The 22,327-nt window shown below is 37.6% G+C and overlaps 1 protein-coding gene across 4 annotated transcripts in view; it reads right to left on the bottom strand.

The window, feature by feature from the left end:
- The window catches only part of PRKACB (protein kinase cAMP-activated catalytic subunit beta), a 75,946-nt gene that overhangs the window by 33,872 nt on the left and 19,747 nt on the right, over positions 1 to 22,327 (bottom strand). Inside the window, exon 1 of one of the 4 annotated variants that reach the window (XM_075156131.1) lies at positions 3,145 to 3,435. The exons of 2 other annotated variants lie outside the window; for them this stretch is intronic. In XM_075156131.1, coding sequence (XP_075012232.1) covers positions 3,145 to 3,331 — 187 coding nt within the window. In that variant the 5' untranslated portion in view covers positions 3,332 to 3,435. Of the gene's footprint in view, positions 1 to 3,144; positions 3,436 to 22,327 lie in introns of those variants that run through there. One more of the 4 variants, XM_075156130.1, reaches the window with a different exon arrangement.

Genomic DNA, 22,327 nt, shown 5'->3' with positions numbered 1-22,327 from the left:
TTATTCTAAAGCTTTAATCAATTCACACAATGTACTCTGTACATTATTTCATACTTCACATGTATTTTTCTCTACACATATATATATCCAGTGATTATTCAGCAAAATCTCTATAAGACATTCCACGGTATTTGAAAGTATATTGATACTATTTTGAATCAGTTAAAGACCAAATAATATTCCTTTGACTACTCATCACCCACCAATTTGCAATTTAGAGACTATGAAGATGACATAAAGGTGAAATAGTGGAGACTCTCCTGACCATTTCAGTTATCCAAGTTGTTAATGTGTTCTCTTATTATACACAGGTTTGGAAAATATTTCTATCACTTCAAGAATAAAAAGATTCACACTGATCTTACTGTCTCTACATTCAAAATCAAGCAGCCTCATTCTCCTTTCCTTTCCCATTTCAGTATTTCAAAGAGCACAAGCAACTATGAAAACAAAACAAAAATCAAAACGTAGGTTCTTTATAGTTGCAAGTGGTCACAGTCAAGACATCTAAACTAAGAATGAAATACATCGTTCTGATGACTGCCATCACGTGCCTTCCATCCTTTGGCTGTGCAGCACAGCTGACCTGGTTACCAGGCTGTACAACCACACCTGCGCTCAGTCAGCTTTCTGAAACAGATTCCAAGGCCCGCCGTGTCCTGAGCCACCTCTGCCCTATCGAATTCTGAGGATTTTACAAAACACATTCGTTTCATGCATCCAAGGCACTTCAGAAGAACTGTATGATCTACATATCAAAATAATGAAGCAAAGATGTTAAATTTCGAAATTAACCACTGAGAAAACCCTACAGCCATAGACCACATGGCAAATTACTCAAACGCACACTAGCTGACCGACAACACAAAGTCCACCCAAGAAGGGGCAGCTCCTTCCCCTTCAGCAAACCCATAGCTTCAGCAGTAACTGCTGCTAAAAGGACATACACAGAAACAGACCTGTTACAGTATTTCATTACAGCAGAAGGTATAGATAATATTAAGTCTCTTTTCAAATGAATTCTACCTCAAACCTAGAACAACAAAAATTCTGAGAAGTCACTTTCCAAACTTTTTTTCAGGAATTAAAAAGACTGCTTTTGCCTTGAACTTCAAGAGTAATTCACACTAGCTGTCTGCTATGTAGTTTCACCTTAGACCTTACACCAACATTTCATAAGTTGCAGTGATATGGGCAGAATAGTTGAGAATATTCAAATATCCTTATAAGACAAACACCAGGATGTTTCTAAAACACTATTAAACTTCCTGTGAAATTAATGTACAACCTGAATTCAGTGACCCTATGCAATTCTATGACATTGAATTCTCAGATTAAAAACAAACAAACAAACAAACAAAACTGTTTCTCGTTCATTTTTCACAAAGAATTTTCACAGATGATATATTTTTCTGAAGATATAATTAGGAGTCAGTAGTAGACAGAAATAGTCCCTCCACTGTAGTCCTTATCTTCTCTATCACTCCTCTGGTTACACTGGTAGTGAAATGAGAATCTTGGAACGTAGACTTAGTCCATGTGTACCTACAGTATTTTTATATTTATTATTTTTTAAAAATAATCTGCAAATTGAGAGTAAACGTTCAGGATAAAGATTTGGAATTTCACCCCAACACCAAAGCTACATAATCAACCACCATTCAGCTACCAGCTCAGTAACTCTGGCTCAGAAAAATTGCATGCAACCACTGTGCTTAATTATGACTTAAAATAGCATTCGCGGAACAGCCATTTTCACCATGTTTATTATCAAGAGACACGACAGTCCATTTCCTCATCAAGCATGTCATACGAGGAAGCCTGCCTTAAATAGAGGGGAAAAAAATAGTAGAATTGTACACAAACAGGTCACAATTTGTAAGTGTCAGTAGGTCAACACCATTTTTTTTCTTCATGTTATATAAACAAAAATGCTTCAGTGTTATTTTTTCAAACAGCTATTTACATAAAAAGGAGCTTCTACATAAACACAAGTATTCATCTATTTTTACCAAGCTGAAAATATTTTGGAGAAGTGGAAGCTCAGAATTTGTGCACTTTCACCATTTATCTTCCCAACAAAACTAGTTGATCCTTTCCCATCTCATTTGGGAGACCTAGATTTAATCTATTTTAGGTCAATGCATTAACACCTTTTTGTTGCCATGTTTACTGCTTATGCTCTGAGAACAGATTCACTCCCTACTCATAATATTTTAAATTGCAAGCAGGGAGTTGTATTGATTTTCTTCATGGTAACACTGCGATGCTAAGCATTTCCAATAAGGCCTATTTTCCACTGAAATTATTGTGCTATCTCAAATCCATCAATGAATCTGCAATCTGGAACAAAATTATCATCAATTACCATATTGTAACATTTTAAAACCAGTATTTAACCACAGAGACAACAATTGCTTTGCAAAATAATGCATGGCTTTAAAAGAAAAAAAATGAAAATCAAATGTCAATTTATTTAGATTGTGGTATTTTTGAAATCTCTCACTTTTATTACCCAAAATCATGAAAAGTTTTAATCCGTACAAGTAATACCATAAACTGTCCACTAATTAAGAAATTAAAGCTAATGATAGTCAGCATTCCCACACTAAATTAATACGTAATAGTTAAAACCAAACACCATTTTATATTGTTTACCACTGTGTAGAGCGTTCTGATGTATATATCCCTTAAAATAAAACGATGAATGATAAAAAGCCCTATAATTAGGAGTTTAATCTGTGCAGCAATGTCTGCCTGTTCCAGAGTTTTAACATTACAGTCTTTAATGAGTTTTCTATTTCTGCTGAACTAGCTGATTTAATTTGAAAATAAAGGAAGTAATTTAGAAGTAAAAATTTGGGTGGGGGCTTGCCAAAACAAGTCAACTGTGCTTTAAGAGAAAAGAAGCGACGAGGGATAAATTCTCCTGCCAGCCATCCGTCCATGAACCGGCCCCCCACCCCCCAGCCTGATGCAATATGCTATTCTTCAAATTAATACCTTTAGGTAATGAATTGTAAAATTGCCCTGGGAACGTATCACTGAGCAGTGTTCGCATTCTATTACAAATATGCAAGTTCTTCACTTGCTAGGCAAACTGACGAGCGAGTATCTATAAAACAAACAAAAACACCTACTTACTTGATTTGTCCCATAGGACAGCAAGTTCAGAGCAGTGTTGGCTCTCATTTTCCAGAGCCGCTCTCTGTTCAGGCACACCACTCTTTGAATGCCTATGGAAAAGGCGATTAGCAAAACCTTCCAGCCTCTGCAGCGCTGTGGCCGTCCCTGTGCACTGGTTGCAAGGTACCTCCTTCTGAGCTGCCATCTACACACACCAGTGACTTTTACAAAAGCAAAAGAGCAAACATCTGAAGGGAGCTGGACAACCCAGAGCCACTAAGAGCTGTGCATGTGTCAAGCTTCCTGTCTGCAGTGTTTTCTAACCACTGCTCTCTTCTACTTCCTGTTAAGAAAAGCTCTGTAAGGTACTGGTTTATACTGCTGAAAGTCTCTTTTCATGTCAATCAAAAAGTGTTTTTTATTACAAAACATGCAGTAATTGCTCTCGCACGTGTTTTCACAGCTTTTTAATGCATCACATTTTATATTTAAATATACATTTTATGTTAAAATACTATGAACAACTTGTTCAGAAGTAAAGATCAGAAGGCAGATACATTTTTTTTTTAGTTTACCACAACCATGTGTGAAAAAAGAAAAGTGACTATTCTGCAGTTTTTCCCCTGTTATTAAGATGGAGTACTACCATCATCACAGCAAACATAACCAGCTGTAATCTAATCATTAGTAATCTCATGTTTTCAACTAAACAGCTTTCTAAGCAAGGAGGTTACTTGCAAAAACTACTACAGAAACTATTATTTTATTTGAGGGTGGGGGGAAAGTACTCTTTTTCTCCTTTGAGAAAAATCAAACTGAAGAAGTTGAATTCTAACATACATATAAACACGACTGCATTGTACTTATTCAAACTGGGTTCTACTTACTCCCAAGAATGAACCAAACGCATTTAACTTTTGCAGTAATAAAGTGCCAGAACGACCAGCGTTGGCAGATCCTTATCTCGCAACGTGCTCACTCTCCCAGCCCCAAAGGCAGCTGGAAGGAGAGTCGCAGTGTCACGGTCACCAGCTCCTGACATTGCTTATGTAAAAGCTTTGCGTGCAAGTCTCCTGGAATTGCGTAAGAAAGTTTTCTCATTCACAAGAAATTCGAGTATTTTCAACTGTACAGTAAGTCTAGAAAGCATCATTCTTAATGCGCAGAACATAGAGGAAATAAATAGAAAGCTGTATTTAACATTAAATTATATTAATTTCCAAATTATGTAATTTTGCATGCTTACAATGGGCAATACTAAATATTCATTTTTGTGAAAACGGAAACACATAGATTAGACAGGTTTCCCAGTATATCCTCTGCACATATAAGATGTGGCTTCTTAAAAATTTAGGTTATTCTTAAGAAAGATGGAAATAACTTTTCCACAATCTGTCTCCTGTCTTACAGTCAACACGTGTTAAAGACATACCTCTCATTTTTCACCACCATACTTCTCACTGAGTAGTTTTCAAATGTCAGCAGATATCCTTCCTTGGACATTACATAACCATTTCATAACAGCTCTGTGCTTCAGAAAAAAAAACATGATGACAAACCGCCGATGATAATGATAAAACAATAAAAATGCCGAGGGACAGACTTTACAGATTTGGCTATGTTCCTCCTAACGGGCACTTCCAGAGTTGCTGTCATCGGCCTCAGTCAACGCAACAGTTTAAATTTCTAGACTCTACGCAAAGCACAGAAATGCCCTTTGCCTTCAGGCTCCAAGTATACTCTGCAAACATAATTTCTTTCTCCAGCACCTGTTCAAAATTTGAAACCAAATATCTAAACACTTACATTTTACACACCAGTTTGCAAATCTGGATGAGCACCTGCTATCTTGTGGTGACCAGGCTGCTCTCGGTCAGGGTCAGGGTCAGGCGCTGCAACCTTCCCTGGATCCCATTCCAGGTCCCCTTCCACTTTACGCCTTCCAGCCTTTTACCTGGCAGGATCAATGCTGACTTCCAGGACACCCTGTCAGTTCAAGACTCTGCTGCCAGGAACAAGAGCTAGCGAAGAGCATGAGGATCTGTTTGCCTTATCAAGGGTCACAGATAGGCAAAGGGCATACATTATGTGCCATATAAAACCAAACACTTTATGATAGAGTAATGCTATGCCACCTTCCACACAGCAGTATAAGAAATACTTGGACAACACAAAATGCTTATTTCCCCGCCTGGTGAACTTCCCGGGGCTGGAACAGCCCCTCTGCAATTGTACAGCTGTGCTCCCCCGTAGCTCACCGCAAGTCTCTGGGCATCCAGGGAATCCTTCCAAGAGGCTACTATTTTCTCTGACCTTAGCTGTTTTCTCCAGTAAACAAAGCCACCTGGTATGATGGTGTGCTCGTCTTGTCTCTCTCCTCTCTCACGGTTCTGAGCCTTTACACTGCTGTCATCTTATCTTTCATACAAGTCTTCAACTAAACCATTTTGTTTCCCTCATCTCACAGAGGGTAATTTACAAAATTCACATCACTTCACGTTACGTAAGTTAGAGTCTGCCGACCCTCTGGAGTCAATGGAGAGATGCGGGAACTGCCAGAGACCAACTCTGCCCACCAAAATTCAGAGCTCTGAATGCACCCAAGTGACTAACCTGGACACTTGAATTAGGTGCCAAAAATAGGAAGCAGAAATATCCACCCTCTGAGACCACCGAAGTGAACTGGTTTAAGTGAAAACAAGTCATCAAAAAGGGATTATTAAAAGATATCCTAAGAGAAAACTTGGATTTGCCAGAATTTTACAAATTACTGCCAGCGAACTCTGTTATAGAAGTTCTTCTCCACATGCAAAACATGAAAAAAAGTACTGGTCATATTTATACGCAGATAGTAATACACTTCCCTAATCTTAGAAGTTTTTAGCATTGATTAACATTGCCCAATGATAATACAAATACCACCACACTGACTTTCTGTGAAGCCCACATCCCACGTGGACTTCAATGTCTTCAAATGAAGTCCACGATTTTTAAAGGTGGAATCTCCCATTTCCTTTTACCTAATCTTTCATCTTATTCACATACCAATCTTCCGAATCAGTGCAACATTAATTTATCCATACCAAGTATTTTTTATGTTATATATGAAGTGCAGAGTCCACAAGCTCCGATATAGTATTTTACTGCCCAAAAGCTCAGCAATCAGCAACGGGTGGTGCTTTATCAAAGGCAAAATTCTGTGGCTCTGCTTGTCTTAGGATTTCCACTTGCTAGCCAGCACTGCTTTTCCTTAGAACAGTTTGTAAATCTTTAAATACAATTAAATGCTTATACAGACTTGTGCAAACAGACTTGAGGTCATCTTACTCATGCTCCAAGCTGGAAGAAGAACCTGAGCCAGCTTTGACCTACAGCTGGGCAGCGCTTGTGGTTCAGCTCGTACACCCTCCCAAAAGAGCAGAAGCTGGCTGTGCCCCAGCCAGACAGTGAACATCCGGATGTTCTACCCAGTCAATGCAAGTCGTCTCAGGTGCGTGTCAAACTGTGCACAGGTATGACCCATGTAATATCAAGCCTGATTAGGTTCATTTAACTTTTGCTGAGTAACTTTTACTCTACAGACAGTCTCTGTGGCCTACGAAACGTTTCTGTTACAAAAAAATGGCCTACTTCAGGTCAGTTAACTGAAACAATTAATGTTTGAAGACATTAAGACTAGTAAGTTGCCATCCAGGTCTCCTATTAGTTTCTACAGCCAGGGTAGTGTTGAAAATCCACTCTTTGTTCATATTTATTGCAAAATAAACCCAAGCTGCCCAGGCTACACAGTGTATGCCAGGGAGCTCGCAACCCCGGTGCCGGACCAAGCAATAGCTGGTGCAGGGGCTCAGTGCCGGCACAGTGGCTCCCGTTGCCTGCAGAGCTCCATCTCTTCCAAAGCGCTCCCAAACACCCTCAGTTCCAACCGGCTAGGCATACAATTTACAGAAAGTGTTACACAGAAAAATGTAAAAGAGAGTTCCTTCAATGTTTCTAACCAGTTTCTAAAATTTCTGTTCTACAAGAGATAACGAAGCTCCAACTTCTCCTTGCAGCCAAAGTCAACACTGCAACGTTAAGAACTTCCTTTAGGCAGAAATTTTATTTTCACTAAATTCTAACCACTAAATCTTGGCAATATTTTAAAACACATTAGAACAACCAGAGAGGTGGGTAAGAGATTCAGCTATGAATGTGAACATTACATGTATAAGTTTAGTATTTTGATAAGTAATATTTCAGTAAAAATTTTTAAGGTACTCTCCCACAAATTTATACAAAACAACATAATGATGATAGCCATAGAAAAGGACTAACACTGTGGTCCTCTAATCTGATAAAGACAACAAAACCATTTATACTTTTCCTGATGGCCAACCCATAATCTTGAGTGCATCTCCCAGCAGCTGATGCCCAATGTATCTCTCTCAACCACAGCTAACAACACACAGCACTAAAACCCAGCCACAGACTCTTTCGGCTTCTTGCTGAAAAAGAATCAGGAATAATGTAGCTACGTGGACAATTTCTTTTTAATAATCTCTGCTAATACATCATTTCTCAATTTCTAAGAAGCAATTTTACATGACTAGTTAAGCCTTAAAAATTAAGGATTAAGAAAGAGAGCACCCCCTTTTTTCCTCAAAAAACCTAGATGGTTAAGTAACGGTGTGATTTGGACAGTCCTGCTTTAATTAAATACACAAAAAGGCACACATTATCATTTTAAAATATTTAAAATGTTTCCCAAGTAAAGTTACCACGAAATTCCTGAATTCTAAAGAAGTACAAAATAGAAAAACATTAAGAACTACAGCACTCCTGTATATCTTTGAAATTTATTTATTTTACTTCTAGGATCTAATGCCATATTAGTCTCATACACAGATTTGACATACTCTCACACTATGTCAAAACTGGGAGTGTCTTCTTCAGTGTTTAATGAAGGTTAACCATGAATTTCTTGCAATCAAAGACATACAGGAGTTTTTAAGACAATTAATTGTATTCCTTGACAGGACCTTGAAAAATGGATCCATAATGCAAAATAAATTTCAGATCACCTACAGTTAACTAAAATTTAGGTCTTAATTCCAAATCTTGAAACCCAGTATTTTCCTGGTTACCTATGAAGCCGAGTCTCAATCTGCCTGTTTACGCATGTTCTACTTCTCTTTAAGGGCTAAGTAAAAATATTCTTTTCTATCTTCTTATTTTAAATATTTAAAATTAGTATTTCTCCTTTTCAGCACTGACCTTCATCCACAAGTAAAAAAGACATACTGTGACATTTTCTGCATATTTATTTTGTTTGTAATCTATGAAAAAATAACTTAAAGAAACCTTATAAACGAATAATAAAGAACTTTTTTCTAGAGGTTAAAGACAGTTTCTTTATTTGCTTTAAAAACTGATGGCCTGATAAAGCACATCTTTTCCTTTACGCATCAGTTATTTCAACAGTGCAAGTCCAACTTTAGTATTTATTATTTATTACAAAAGGAGTGAGCAATTATTTGATACAAAGTATTAGTGGGAGTGCCTCCATTTTTAAGAGCTTGAGGATCTTGCTGAATTTAGCAGGTCTCTTACTGACAATAAAATATTTGTAAGTTGAAAGATGCAGCCAACACATTTAAGAAAAAGAAAATAATTGTCTAATTTTGAATTATAAAATACAAAAGTTTATAAGCATTTAATGACTCTAAAATTTGTTAAAAAAATATATACTAAAGAACCTAAGGCATTCTGTGCTATAAGCCTGAGGAAATATGTATGATATTTTTCTAGTTGTTATATAAAGCTTGAGAGAAAAGGATGTAAAATAAAATACACAGATAGCCATTTCATAACTAAAAAATAAAAAGAGTATTTTCATCAGAAATTATGTAATTAAACACAATGCATTTTGAGTCTTGCCAGGCATGCATATTTCAGAAAGAATTATGGGTAGAAATACAGGCAGAAAAAGGCTTCTTGGAAAAGCAGATGTATTTTGATTTTCACTATACGTCCAGCACTATGCCACTAGCTTGCATTTCTTTTTAAACACACAGAAGGAAGAGCAGTATTTGCTAATATCTTACAGATATAATGGCTTTCCATTTTGAAGCAAAGATTTTTCAAAATGTATATAAACCAAATAAACACAGCCAATAACTTCACTGTTTAATAAAACCCAACAAAGTAAACCCATGCAGTCTTAGTGTACATTTACATATACCTTTTTTTCTAAAAAGGTTAACCCTTACTAGAGAGCCCCTCTAGTACTGAGAGCAGTACTAAACCTGGGACTGCAGCACTTCTATAAATAGAACTGCCAAGAGGAAGTTGTTGCTATGGAAATGCTGGTCATATTTCTATTTTGACTCAGTAGACCTCTACTGGCATCTACTGTACACAAGCTTAATTGCAGCAGACAGATATCTAACACCTTCATCTCTCATCAGGAAGCATAAATTAAGGCTTGCGTGGTCCAACAGCATCGTTTATTCTTTATCCATGATGATACAAAAGGAATAAAATAATAATTAAGAATGTAGAGAAGGAAAAAAAAAGTCAAACCCTCCTTGTATTCAGCATCTGATTTTTCACACGCAAGCTAAAAGCTCTCTCTTCCCATCAGTCTTCTTGTCAAAATCTGACAAATTCATCATCGAAGATGATGCGATTTTCCATGTACACATACCATGGCAGCAGATCAAGTTTCCTCATTTCTATCAACATGTATCTGGTTATTTTGAAGTCAAATAGCTTGTAGTCATAGTCCCAAATCTAGTGTTGAGAAGGAGACAGAGAGTTCTTTCATTACAAGCCAAATCTTCCACAAAACTGTCCACCTTGCCTAAGAGAACTGGATTCCTCTCCTTTGTAATACAGCCTCTTCCTCCTTGCTTTTCTTACAGCTTCCTTCAAGAGGATGTACTCGCTGGTGCTTACGGTCTGGAATGTCACATTGCAAGATAGAGGTTTTCAGAATGTGAATAAAGATTACACACTAGCTCCATAAACAAAGTTTAGCGAAGATCCATCTTTGAAATGGCTGCTTTCACATAAGTACAAGGAATCTTTTGAAAGTACTTGTAGAAATCTTCTTGGTCCATGCCCTTCCAGATCATAAGCTACTCAAATAACCCTCCATAGTTACATCATAGCACTATTTAGGATAGTTTGACATACAATCAGAAGTTTTGTACAAACCCTGTTACTTTTCAGCAAAAGTACCCTAAGACCTGTGTAAGTGGTTTTTGTTATACTTGCATAAAATAGTTGTCTGCCGAGACTAAGTAAGATGCTCTTGCTTTTGGACAAATGAGGTCTAGAAAAAACAGGTAAGTGTATGGACTTATTTAAATTAAAATCCAAGGTTTAATTTTGAAGAAATTTAGCATATGACTTAAGTAACTCTGTCTGTCTGAAAAAACTAACAGCAGACATAGGTTTTGGTCCACTTAATTTACAACAAAATATACCATTGATTAATAATGAGCAATAATGGGTTATCCATCAAAATGAGTAAGATGAAGTTCCTGAATTAGAAGAAACACACTAAAACCTTGGACATTTTGCTCAGTATCTGCCTGGGTTGAAGAAGCAGCTACCTGTTTGAATTCTGGCCGATCTCCCATCAGAACAACGATGCTGAAGATCTGTCTCTCACAGAAACAGTAAAAGCTCCCGCAGGTAAGCAGCTGCGGCAGAGGGAATCCTGGCTACAGAAAGTTTCAGGCTGATAAGCTCTACTTTTCCTAGAATGTGCAGGTTTGGTCTATCCTTCCTTGGTTTAGCCAGTTAGTTATATTAAGGAACTGTCCCATAAGAGGCACGTGTATGTTTGAAAATCACTGCTCAGGACAAATAAGCATTACATGTCCTGAGTCAAGAGTGCCTCACATAACACATGATAATTAAACCTGAGAGATCTGGGGTCACACTTAGAGCTAATTCTTGATATGGGATAATGGGAGGAAGTGAGAGAAGGGACAGTAGTAAAATGCTCACCAAAACTAAAGTCTTGTCAATAAAAATTCTCTGCTATAGTAGTAGCTACACTCTACTATTAGAATCTGTATTGTACAGTAAAAGACTAGAATGATAAATAGTAGAGTAGCCAGAATCATTTTAGTACCTCTTTTAGGAAGCCTGTCTGCATTTTAAATCACCAGCACATTCCCTAGAGGAAAACAAAACAAACCAAAACCAACTGACTCCACTTTGAGCTAAATATTTTAAATTAACACTTTTGTTTTCCTCCAAAACTGGAGTGTTCCCCGATTATATGACATTTAGGTTCAATTAGGAAAATACTTCATCGGAAGGGATAGGGCTTCTTCATCGAATGAAAGAGTACAGAGTGCAGATCAGAATACAGTAATGGCTTTCATAAAGTATGGTCTAAAGCACAAAACATTTGGTCATGTGATGTGGAGATGTGTGCGCCTCTACTTGTATTAGGAACAGATCCTGTATTCCTGCGCCTTACCACTAGACTACAGACTGCCCTGGAGTGTCCTGGTCTCTCCACTCCTACTAGCCTGCTCAGCTTCAGATACTCTACAAAACAGGGGAAAGACTGAATTAGCAGAGCTCTAGCACTATCCCTCACAGCAGCTAGAGTGGAAAATTGCGTTAAATCCCTGAAAAGTAGAGGCCGCTGGCCCCAAGACAAGAGGCTGTAGAATGTGTAAGAGGATATTTCAAAGTCTGTTAAATGCTCTTAATACACATTGTTCTAAGTAAGCAGTATCACAGTTACAGGAACTTGCGTTAACATAGAGGCTTCAGAAGTACAGCTCAGACAACACGATTTCTCTATATACTGAAGTTAATTACACTGGGTTTACAGAATTTATGTTAGTCTGCACTTAAATGGAGTAACAAATGCCATCTGCTGGTTTAAGACCAAACAAAGTGTGAGCTATGAAAACTGTTATACCGAACAGTAAGTTTTAAAAGTACTTGGTCATTCATCTGTAGTGTGTTGTATAAACACAACTAAATATCTCAGATTTTTTAGAGGGGAAATAATTCACACACCAACTTTCTAATTACCGGTTATTTTTCTTAATGAGGTAGCAGCAAAGTGCACAGATTTTATTTTTTTCCCTATCTGTGATGGGTTTTCATTTATAAATTATAATTTATATCCAGTTTGTTTCATGTAAGGTGAATTTATTTATTAGCAGTCTGGATATATTCTTAAATAGTATTTGCGTTCGGATATAACAGAAATCTTTACCAAGTTAAAAAAAAAAAATACTTAAAATGAAACATTTCCCTTTTGCTATTTATGAAGTGTGTTTTCCAGCTACCGGTAAGCAAACAGGCACTTTGCCTCTCAGTGCATAGTATCCTTTGGCACTCCCAAGCGTTACTTTACAATAAAGGCCAAAACAACTAAAGCTCAGATGGGTATCTTGAAATTGAGAAAACTTTTTATTGTAAAATGCAACTGCCAGTAGGCAGCAGAATGGTCAGAAGATCTATATTTCATTTTTATACTTACTAAGAATGAGAGAAATACATGACTACAAATACATTTAATTTATTCTAATATTTGTTTACAGCACAGGAAAGCAGAAAGCACTTTCCAGGATAGAAACATTAGAAAATTAAATGCATAGCTGTTTCTTTTCTTTCTTTTTCTTAATGTAAACTTGCCAAGATGCTGTTTCACTTGGTATTTTTTAATACAAGTAAAGACAATTTTAAGAATAAATAAGAATTCATAAAACAAAATCCTAAAAGTTGCTATATAAATGTCTTTATTCACAACACAGAACTCTGAGAAGTTTTAGAAGCAAGTATGGATAAAATACACCACTACTTGTAATTCTCTGAACAAAATCAAACAATTCACGTGGCATGTCAGCTCAGAACGCAGTATGAATGACAGCAGCGAAAAGATACAATTCCTTAATACTGTTATCCTCAAGCAGCCACAACCTTGCAATTGCCTTTTCACTCTCAAAGCAAAACGATCAAAGATTTTTTTTTAATCAAAAGAAATTAGCGATGTCCTTCACCAGCTTACAGGGAATAAGTTACAAGCTGGACTGAGCATAGAAATTTTGCTTATTTTTAGTGCAAAATCAGTGCTTGATAATACATAACATCTTCATTCCAAGAAGTCTGACAATTCTGCATTTTGTTTAAAAATCAAAGATTTTCTTTCTAATAAGCAGGTCCTTATTATGCCGGCTAGCTCTATTATAGCTCATTCTATTGGACTGCACAAAGAACAAACTTTTCCACAGTTCAACAACATTTAAATTAATTTTAAAATATTTCTTTTCTTAAATGTAATATAAACTTTTAACTGACAGGTAATCCGACAGCAAATATCCTTGCAGTTATTTTTTAATTAGACACAAAACCATCCATCAGTTGTAATTGTATTTATCTTTAATTTGCTTTAAAGAGAAATAGGAGCAAACAATAATTAAAAATGCATCCTGAAAATCACTGTATTTCATGCTGTGAAATGCCACTAACAGCAGCTTCTCACAGTAGGTCACCTCAAAGCGCTGACACTCAACCCCACGTTGTCCTCGACGAGGATATTGCAAGACTCTTCTATACCACTCTTATCCAAGAATTCCCCAAACTCGTATTCAAGCAAAATTTGACTAGAGATTTATCTTTCCCTTTGCCTACGGAGGTAATGAACACTCTAACAGGTAAAGAAATTTTTGCAGCATAGATCCAATGCATTTGACACTGAACAATATTAACTATCAGAGTTCACTCTCCAATTTTCTTTCCACTGGTTTCTGTTTCTGATATTTACAGAAATGAAACGTTCATGACAATGTAAGTAATCTCAATGTATACACACCTTTAACGCCATTTTCACCTTAGTCTCAAGAGACCTACCCGATAAGAAATGGCTGTCACCGACCCAGGAGCTAACAATTCCCAGGCAAAGAGCTTTCAGAGTCTTGCTCTGACCTTCCACAGAATAATTATAAATTGCTTAGGCTTATTACGTGATGACTGTATGTATGAAAGCAAGCCAAGAAAAACAAGTAACTGTTCAAAGACAGGTTTTTTGTTTGTTTTTGAGAGATGCCACTGGTATTTCTTTTGATTTGTCCTGATCAGCAGAACTCTTGCAAAGAAAACCCACCCCAAACTGCACAGAGGAAACCTACACAGGTCAGAATTTGAGAACTGTGACAAATGACAAACGTCCAAATATTTTCATCCTTAAATGAGAGATCTCTGCCAAAAAGTCTGGAGCCGCAGAAATGCGTGCGTCTGAAATAACTGACAGCTTCACCATACACCTCCACTGCAGATTGCACACAGGGAAAACACAGAATTTGCCTACACAGGCCTTTACCATTTGGGGGGATTCCTGCTAATAACTGGGAATGTTATCCTTAATCTTGCAGTGATATGGGCCTCTTATTCATGATTACTACTAAAAAAAAAAAGTTTTGAATATTCCTATTTTGAATAGGTAAAGTCTACCTTATGACAGCATCGTGCGGGCCCTTCTAATTTCTGGGAAGCAAAAATCCCTCTAATTTGGCAGAGCTAGAAGATGCATTATCTCTTGAATTTATTATCTTAATTTACTTGAACCACTTTAAGAAAAATGCCTAAAATTTTGTAACTAGCCAGAGGCTTCTTTTCGTCCTCCTGGAAGAACAAACATCTTTCACTTAGAGCTGCTCTCATGCTCATAACTTTTCCTAACAACCTCAACACAGAGTTGTTATTTCTGGGAGTCACATGGCATGTGGGAAGATTCTGGTTTTCTTCCAATTCCTCTCAAGTTAAACTCTACCCAAGAAAACTGCCAAAATGAGATACCAGTTGCAATACACTGGGCGAATTTTTAAACTTATTTCCACTACAAGATCCATATTCCTCCACTCGGGGGGGGGGGGGGGGGGCGGGAGGAGGAGACACATGGCATCCCATTTAAGTGAAATATCAAAATAATGAACTTAGTAATTGCAATTACTGAGCCCTCTCCTCACCCTTCTTATATGATAGAAAAAACCCAATACTTAAATTACGCAGAAATGAAAGCCTAAATGAATACTTACCTGAAGTGAAAAGGACTGCTTATGTATTATTAGGTAACTTACTTTGACATTTCCATTCCTTTGCCTCTGTAAAGATGACACTTTCAGAAGAAAATATCAACTGATTTATCAGCCAAATAAGGCAAATTACATATTATTGTCATTTTTCAAAACACTGCTGGTACCTAATTTTTCTGAAAAGTTGTGTAAGGTTAGCAATGATAATATGCTGTCTAATGCAACTTTGCATGGTTCCTGGAGGGTTTGTTGGGCATTCAGGATGTCAAACATGGCCAAGTTCTGAAGATGAATGGCTTTTGGGATTACACATTGAATGCGACTGTAAGTTCTACTCAGTTTGGAATCATAGAATCATAGAATCATTAAGGTTGGAAAAGAGCTCTAAGATCATAAAGTCCAACCGTCAACCCAACACCACCATACCCACTACACCATGTCCCTAAGCGCCTCATCTACACGTCTTTTAAATACTTCCAGGGATGGTGACTCAACCACTTCCCTGGGCAGCCTGTTCCAAGGCCTGACCACTCTTTCAGTAAAGAAATTTCTCCTAATGTCCAATCTAAACCTCCCTTGGTGCAACTTGAGGCCATTTCCTCTTGTCCTATCGCTAGTTACTTGGGAGAAGAGACCAACACCCACCTCGCTACAACCTCCTTTCAGGTAGTTGTAGAGCGTGATGAGGTCTCCCCTCAGCCTCCTCTTCTCCAGACTAAACAACCCCAGTTGCCTCAGCCGCTCCTCATAAGACTTGTGCTCCAGGCCCTTCACCAGCTTCACTGTCCTTCTCTGGACACGCTCCAGCACCTCCATGTCTTTCTTGTAGTGAGGGGCCCAAAACTGAACACAGTATTTGAGGTGTGGCCTCACCAGTGCCGAGTACAGGGGCACGATCACCTCCCTGCTCCTGCTGGCCACACTATTTCTGATACAGGCCAGGATGCTGTTGGCCTTCTTGGCTACCTGGGCACACTGCCGGCTCATGTTCAGCCGGCTGTCAATCAGCACCCCCAGGTCCTTTTCTGCCGGGCAGCTTTCCAGCCACTCTTCCCCAAGCCTGTAGTGTTGCCTGGGGTTGTTGTGGCCCAAGTGCAGGACCTGGCACTTGGCCTTGTTGAACCTCATACAGTTGGCCTCAGCCCATCGATCCAGCCTGTCCAGGTCCCTCTGCAGAGCCTTCCTACCCTCCAGCAGATCAACACTCCCACCCAACTTGGTGTCATCTGCAAACTTACTGAGGGAGCACTCGATCCCCTCGTCCAGATCATCGATAAAGATATTGAACAGGACCGGCCCCAGTACTGAGCCCTGGGGAACACCGCTCGTGACCGGCCGCCAACTGGATTTAACTCCGTTGACCACAACTCTCTGGGCTCGGCCGTCCAGCCAGTTTTTTACCCAGCGAAGAGTGCACCTGTCTAAGCCGTGAGCCGCCAGCTTCTCTAGGAGAATGCTGTGGGAGACAGTGAAATCTATATTTGAATTACCTTTTCAGGTACACCTTAAACCTGTGCAACCCCTACTACACCCACCGAAGTAAAATACTACTTTGGCACACTGAATACAGTTTCTTACAGAATTTTTCAGGGGGTAGAATGAATAGATAGGACCTGGAAAACATATCAAAATGGGAATATATTACTTTAGTCCTTAATGATCCAATTCTGAACCTAACAAGGTGCTAAGGATGTTGCAGGGCTTAAACGCGCATATGGAAAGATGGGTAGAAAGAGAAAGAAGGAAATGGGCAGGAGGCAATCACGAAGGAAATTATTTGAACTAACTCAAATCGTGCTGCTCTTTCCTTAGTTAAAACAAAAGCAGCACTAGAAGATTCATTACTCATCTGCATTTTGCTAACAGTTTATAAGCTGCTCACTTCTTCTTTCTGGAGATTCACTTGTCACAATTACTGGATTAACTACATCTCTGTACTCTCCTTATTATCATCAGGTATATGTTCATTAAGATCTCTATCCATGAGCTAATTAAGAGCAGATTAAATACAACCGTAGTCCATACTCCACTAATGATGACTGCTTCAGTAACTCTAAATTATGTCCACCAGCAATTGGACTAGTCTGTGTGCAGCACCAGCCCCTATGGAGAACAGTATTCCAAACCCAGTAAAAATATACCACATGGATGTCAAGCTCTGAAGGTATCTTATCTCCTTTTTTTCCTGTAGGATAACCCAACTCATGAACTCTAGGAACAGAGCAGCATAGTCTACTCTTGTGATTGAAAAGCTACACCACTAGTTCAGATTCAAGAACAGTCTTTATTAAAAGCACCTCATTAATGTTCATCACCACCCGCCACCAAGATCGTAGCATTTAAAATTATATATAGTTCATCAATCTGTTATTTCACAGAATTAACAAAGCAGACTTGGCAAATTTTCCAAAAGCAAATACAGGATACCAAATTTGCTTCCACTTTCTCTTACGCTTGCTTCACATGCATTCAATTGGATGTAGCTTATTGAGTTCCTTCCTAACACTCTACCAAGCCTACACAGAAAAGATTTATAAATCTAACCTAAAATCAGTTTCTCTTACTCCTTACTTACAACAACTTTAGCTAGAAGATCAAAGCTTTATACTTTGCTGGAAAACTTGCAGCCTCATAGCCATTCATGTTGAAACACAAAGTTTCTCGTCCTCCTTCCTCTAAGGAAAAATGGGTATGTATATACTTACCCTAAGAAAAGAAAAGCTGGCATCAAATAGAACAAATTTTGTTCTACTTAAAGCAACCAGCTCACGGAATACAGATAAGAAAAGCATACTTTCAGTAGAACTCCAAACAAAGGCATAACTAACAACCCTGATAACAAAATGCTGGCAGTCACCTAGGATAGATAGGAAAATAGCAGGGCAACAAACTCAGCATGAACCTTTAAATCTTCTCCTTGTCTACAAAGACAAATTCTTCTCCATACTATAAAAAAAAGCAACCCATGTTTCTTGGTAAATATTTCAATTCTGAACATCATACATGAGCATCATTATATGAATATATATGTTATGCAGTCTTTTTGAAAACCAGAATCTCCCTCTCCCTCCCTCTCATGTGGACAATTTTTATTGAAATTATTTGTTTTGCTCCCTTAAAGGAGTGAATTCACATCTAGAGATAAAAGTATACAGACACCCGACTGGGACACAGCCGTTTGGAAGACAAGAGGCCACATACTCACATCCTGTACACACACCCTATGTGCAGTGGGGCCAAGCTCAGATGTTCTCTCTGCCTTTCTTCAAAGCATCCTTTCGCACCTTTGGTTTTGCAATCAAATAGCTCTTTGATATAATTTTGGCCCACATATTACACATTCAAATATTTTTCAGTTCAGCCTGACTGCTCAATATACCAAAATTTCTAATCATACATTCCATCTGTTTTCATTAAATTATAAATGTAGTCTAAAAATAATTGGTAGCCTGAAATTTAGTATAAAACTAAGCTTAAATATGGAAACATTTTCAAACAAAATTGACTAGGTTTTGTTTAAATTAAAAATAAGACTTATTTTAGTGTTTCATATGCTTAAATTGGCATCCTCAAGTTCAAATGTTGTTAAATTTTTTTTCGCATCAACCAAGAAAATGCATTAACATCAGACTTCCGAGAGTAAACAATTTAAATTGGTTGATATATTACAGATTAAGAGAAGAAAAATATACAGAAACAAAAGCCACATTTAATAAGGTCTGATTTTTGTCCTAAGTCAAATAAACCCCAAATTAGGGCCTCCTAAGAAAACATGTTGATTCAAAAGAGTGAAATAGATCTTTTAAAGATATGATAGTAATATTTACACCAGCAACCTTGTGATTAATAATTGATGCAACAGGCTGAAATATGAAAGATAAAGGAAACTATGCTTTCCTCTTTGCTTACAAATAATGAGTGAGCTGTTAATACACAGCTTAAAATTAAAATATTTTCCTACTCTCTGCCATTAAGTGTCCCCTTCAGGAACAACTATGATACAAACATGGGGAACATACAGTATTAGAATTCACCAGAATGTCTCTGACACTCAGTCAAAAACAAAAATTTCACAACAGAACTTGGGGGGGGTGGGGGTGGGGGTGGGGGAAGGGGAGGGAGCCGAGAAAGGAAAAAAAAAGCAGAGGAAGAGCTAACAGGCAAGGAATTGAGTGCTGACACAAGACCGCATTAGGGAGCTGACACAGGAGAGAGGTAAAACTGAAACAAGGAGCTAAGGAAGGACAGGATGAGGGCTCTGCATCTGAAACGACGACTGTAAGCGGAGGCAAACCCTGAGTTTGAGTTTAAAGGATAGAGCAAGAAAAGGCACCTTCACCAGTATTTTCCCAAACAATTAGAATAGTTTTATTCTCTCGTGTTAAAAAAAAAAAAGTCAGGTGCCAACTATGGCCTCATTAAAAAAACAGAATCAAGACAAAAAAATGAGAGACGTTGTACAACGCAAGCCCCCAAGAGTATAGGAAAAATTTTTCTAGATGAAAAGAGGTCTGCCCTATCACTGTTCATGGAGAAGAAGAAAAAAGCCTAACCCCTCACTGCCCTAATTTTTCAGCCATTTAAACTTAAAGGACAACACTCCATGCCTATATACAATTCCACCCTTAATTCTGTTTTAGACATTAATTTTCGAAGGTCAAAGGCCAAAAACTGATTCAACACGATCTTATTATCTCAACTCTCTTCATTTCAGTTCTAAAACTGAAATGAAAACTGAATTTAGTTACTGACTGCCAACTGTGCATAAATGAAAGACGAAACACCCACTTCTTTAATATTCTTCAATATTTTAGCAACTTCTGACTTAGCAATAGCTGACTCAGGATATGAATACCAAACTACAGATACACTTTGGGCATGCTGAGAAAAAAGAATACCTCAAACACTAGTGTTTGTTAAATCTGTTTTGCTATCCTCCTTAATTTGTATCTGATGTTGCTACAGATACTGATTGAGATGTTTAAGTTGTAAAACTTAGTGGCTGCAGCATCACTAACATGTTGATGTCTTTATATGAAATAAAAAAAAAAAAAATCTGACCTTGGGATGCTATCTCTTCAGCTAGAGACAAGACTGCAGCATGAAGAGTGACTTCAGAAAACCCACATAGCACTATGGCTATTTGACTCATAGGCTAAGCAATGAAAATATCCGCAGTCTATTGTGGATTGTGTTTGTCAATGCTCGTCACCTAAGGGTACTCCCTTGGATCCCAAATTATGATGCAGTTCAGACTGCAAAGATAATTAATGTTCCTTTATCATGTTTTGTTAAATACTGATATCATCTCTGTGGTGCTGCTTGTCGTTGGTATTTTTGTCTTTGTAACTCTCAGACTGAATTACTACAAATGGCAATTACACAGATTTATGCTCAAAAGCCAAACTACAATTAGCATACAACACAACTGCCTACTCGGATGCAACCATCGAACCAACCAGTTCAGTAACATTTCATCTGCTCTCCTTAGATTTATCTGTCTTATTTTACAGCTGCCTTCAACCTAGAAAATACTAAAATTCTTCACTGCCTTGGACATTCTTTTTTACTTTATTCATTTTCATGACTATGATAATTTGGTGAGGTGAGATCTTGCTAGAGAAGTCCTAACATTTAACTTGGACCACATGCGTTGGAGATTAAGAGATCCCAACTGACCATTACAAAAGAAATATTAACTTATACATAACTTCTTAGCCATGACTCCATGATTACAGAGTAAGAAAGGTGAAGACTGTTTGCTTTCCATTAGTCAATATATTTTTAATAAGAGACATGTAATACGTTTTGAAAAGCTTATAACATACACACAGGGAAACAATAATTATTTATTTGAATCTAAGTTCACAGAGAAAACGTTTACAAAACAAAACACTACAATACAATTCCGAGCTCATGACTTACACCATACATCTCATTTTCCTTTGCAATATCAGAACATTTTCAGGACTAAAATGAAGAAGATGGAGTCTCCCCAGCTTGCTCATTTTGAAAAATTCACAATTCACCTGAGTTTTATTTCATTTTTTTTTGATTAATAAACATAAAAGCCTTCAAACATGGCCAGAAAGACCAATGGATAATACAGGACCCCATTAGGAGGCACTTTACCCAGAAATACATAGGAAACCTGCGCTGCGATAGAAGTCAAAAGTTTGCAAAGTACTTTCCCAGAGTCCATTTAGATTTAAAAATAGATAAGTAGTATTATGATACAGCAGTCACATGTGGTACATTTGATCTATTTTGAGCTAAAATTAATAAGCACTTTGAGAACGTGAAGTAAATTGATATACTAATTGCCATAAAATAAGGTATAGTTTTCTCTCTGTAGCAGACTTGCCAATTTAAATGCATGACTGGCGAAAAATGAAGATACACATTATTTTAAGTTACCAGAAGTGTTACTATAAGCCTACGGTAATTATAAGAAGTCACTTCACTGTATTGCAGTATGCCTAAGTCTTCTACAAAATTAGTTGTTTAATAAATATTCGCAGTTAGTTGCCAGTTTTCAGATGAAAGATGCTTAATAGTGCCAACTAATTTTAAAAAGCTAGTAATTTTCCTAAAAGCTGTACTTTCCCTAATAGAAATTTAGAAATGGTTAAAAGCAATAGGACTGTTAAGCCTGACTGCATTGCCTCTGCCTTGTTTTTTTGGAACATCGCGACTGAGAAGTAAGGGTTTAGACAACCATATGACTCCCAAGTTTAACAGCCCAGATTTTCAGTGCATCAAGTCTAAGGTCATCAAGGAAGGTCAACAAATACTGTGGTTTGACCTCGGATACGAGCCAAATCGTATCTACAAACCATTTTCATACTGTGATACTACAGCCTGACACATTTCTGTTATTCTTACAAAACACAGACGGGTGGGCTTTTAATGGGGTTTTTAAGAGTACTTCTGAGTTTCACAAAAGAACTTCCCAATAGTTCTGGCGAGCAAAGGCTTATTACCAGTACCTACTGCCTTCTCATGATCCCAAGTTTTCTTTTTTAAACTTGAGGTAATATCTATACAAATTGATGTCTTCTCAATTCCTCCAACTTCAGCATAAAAATATACAAGCTACAAACTTAGCCACTGAAAAAGCTACTGTATTATCCCTTAGCTTTATT

This window comes from Calonectris borealis, chromosome 8 (assembly GCF_964195595.1).
Source record: "Calonectris borealis chromosome 8, bCalBor7.hap1.2, whole genome shotgun sequence".
Taxonomy (NCBI): domain Eukaryota; kingdom Metazoa; phylum Chordata; class Aves; order Procellariiformes; family Procellariidae; genus Calonectris; species Calonectris borealis.
Note: the sequence above shows the minus strand (reverse complement) of the source record. Positions and strands in the feature narration are given on the sequence as shown.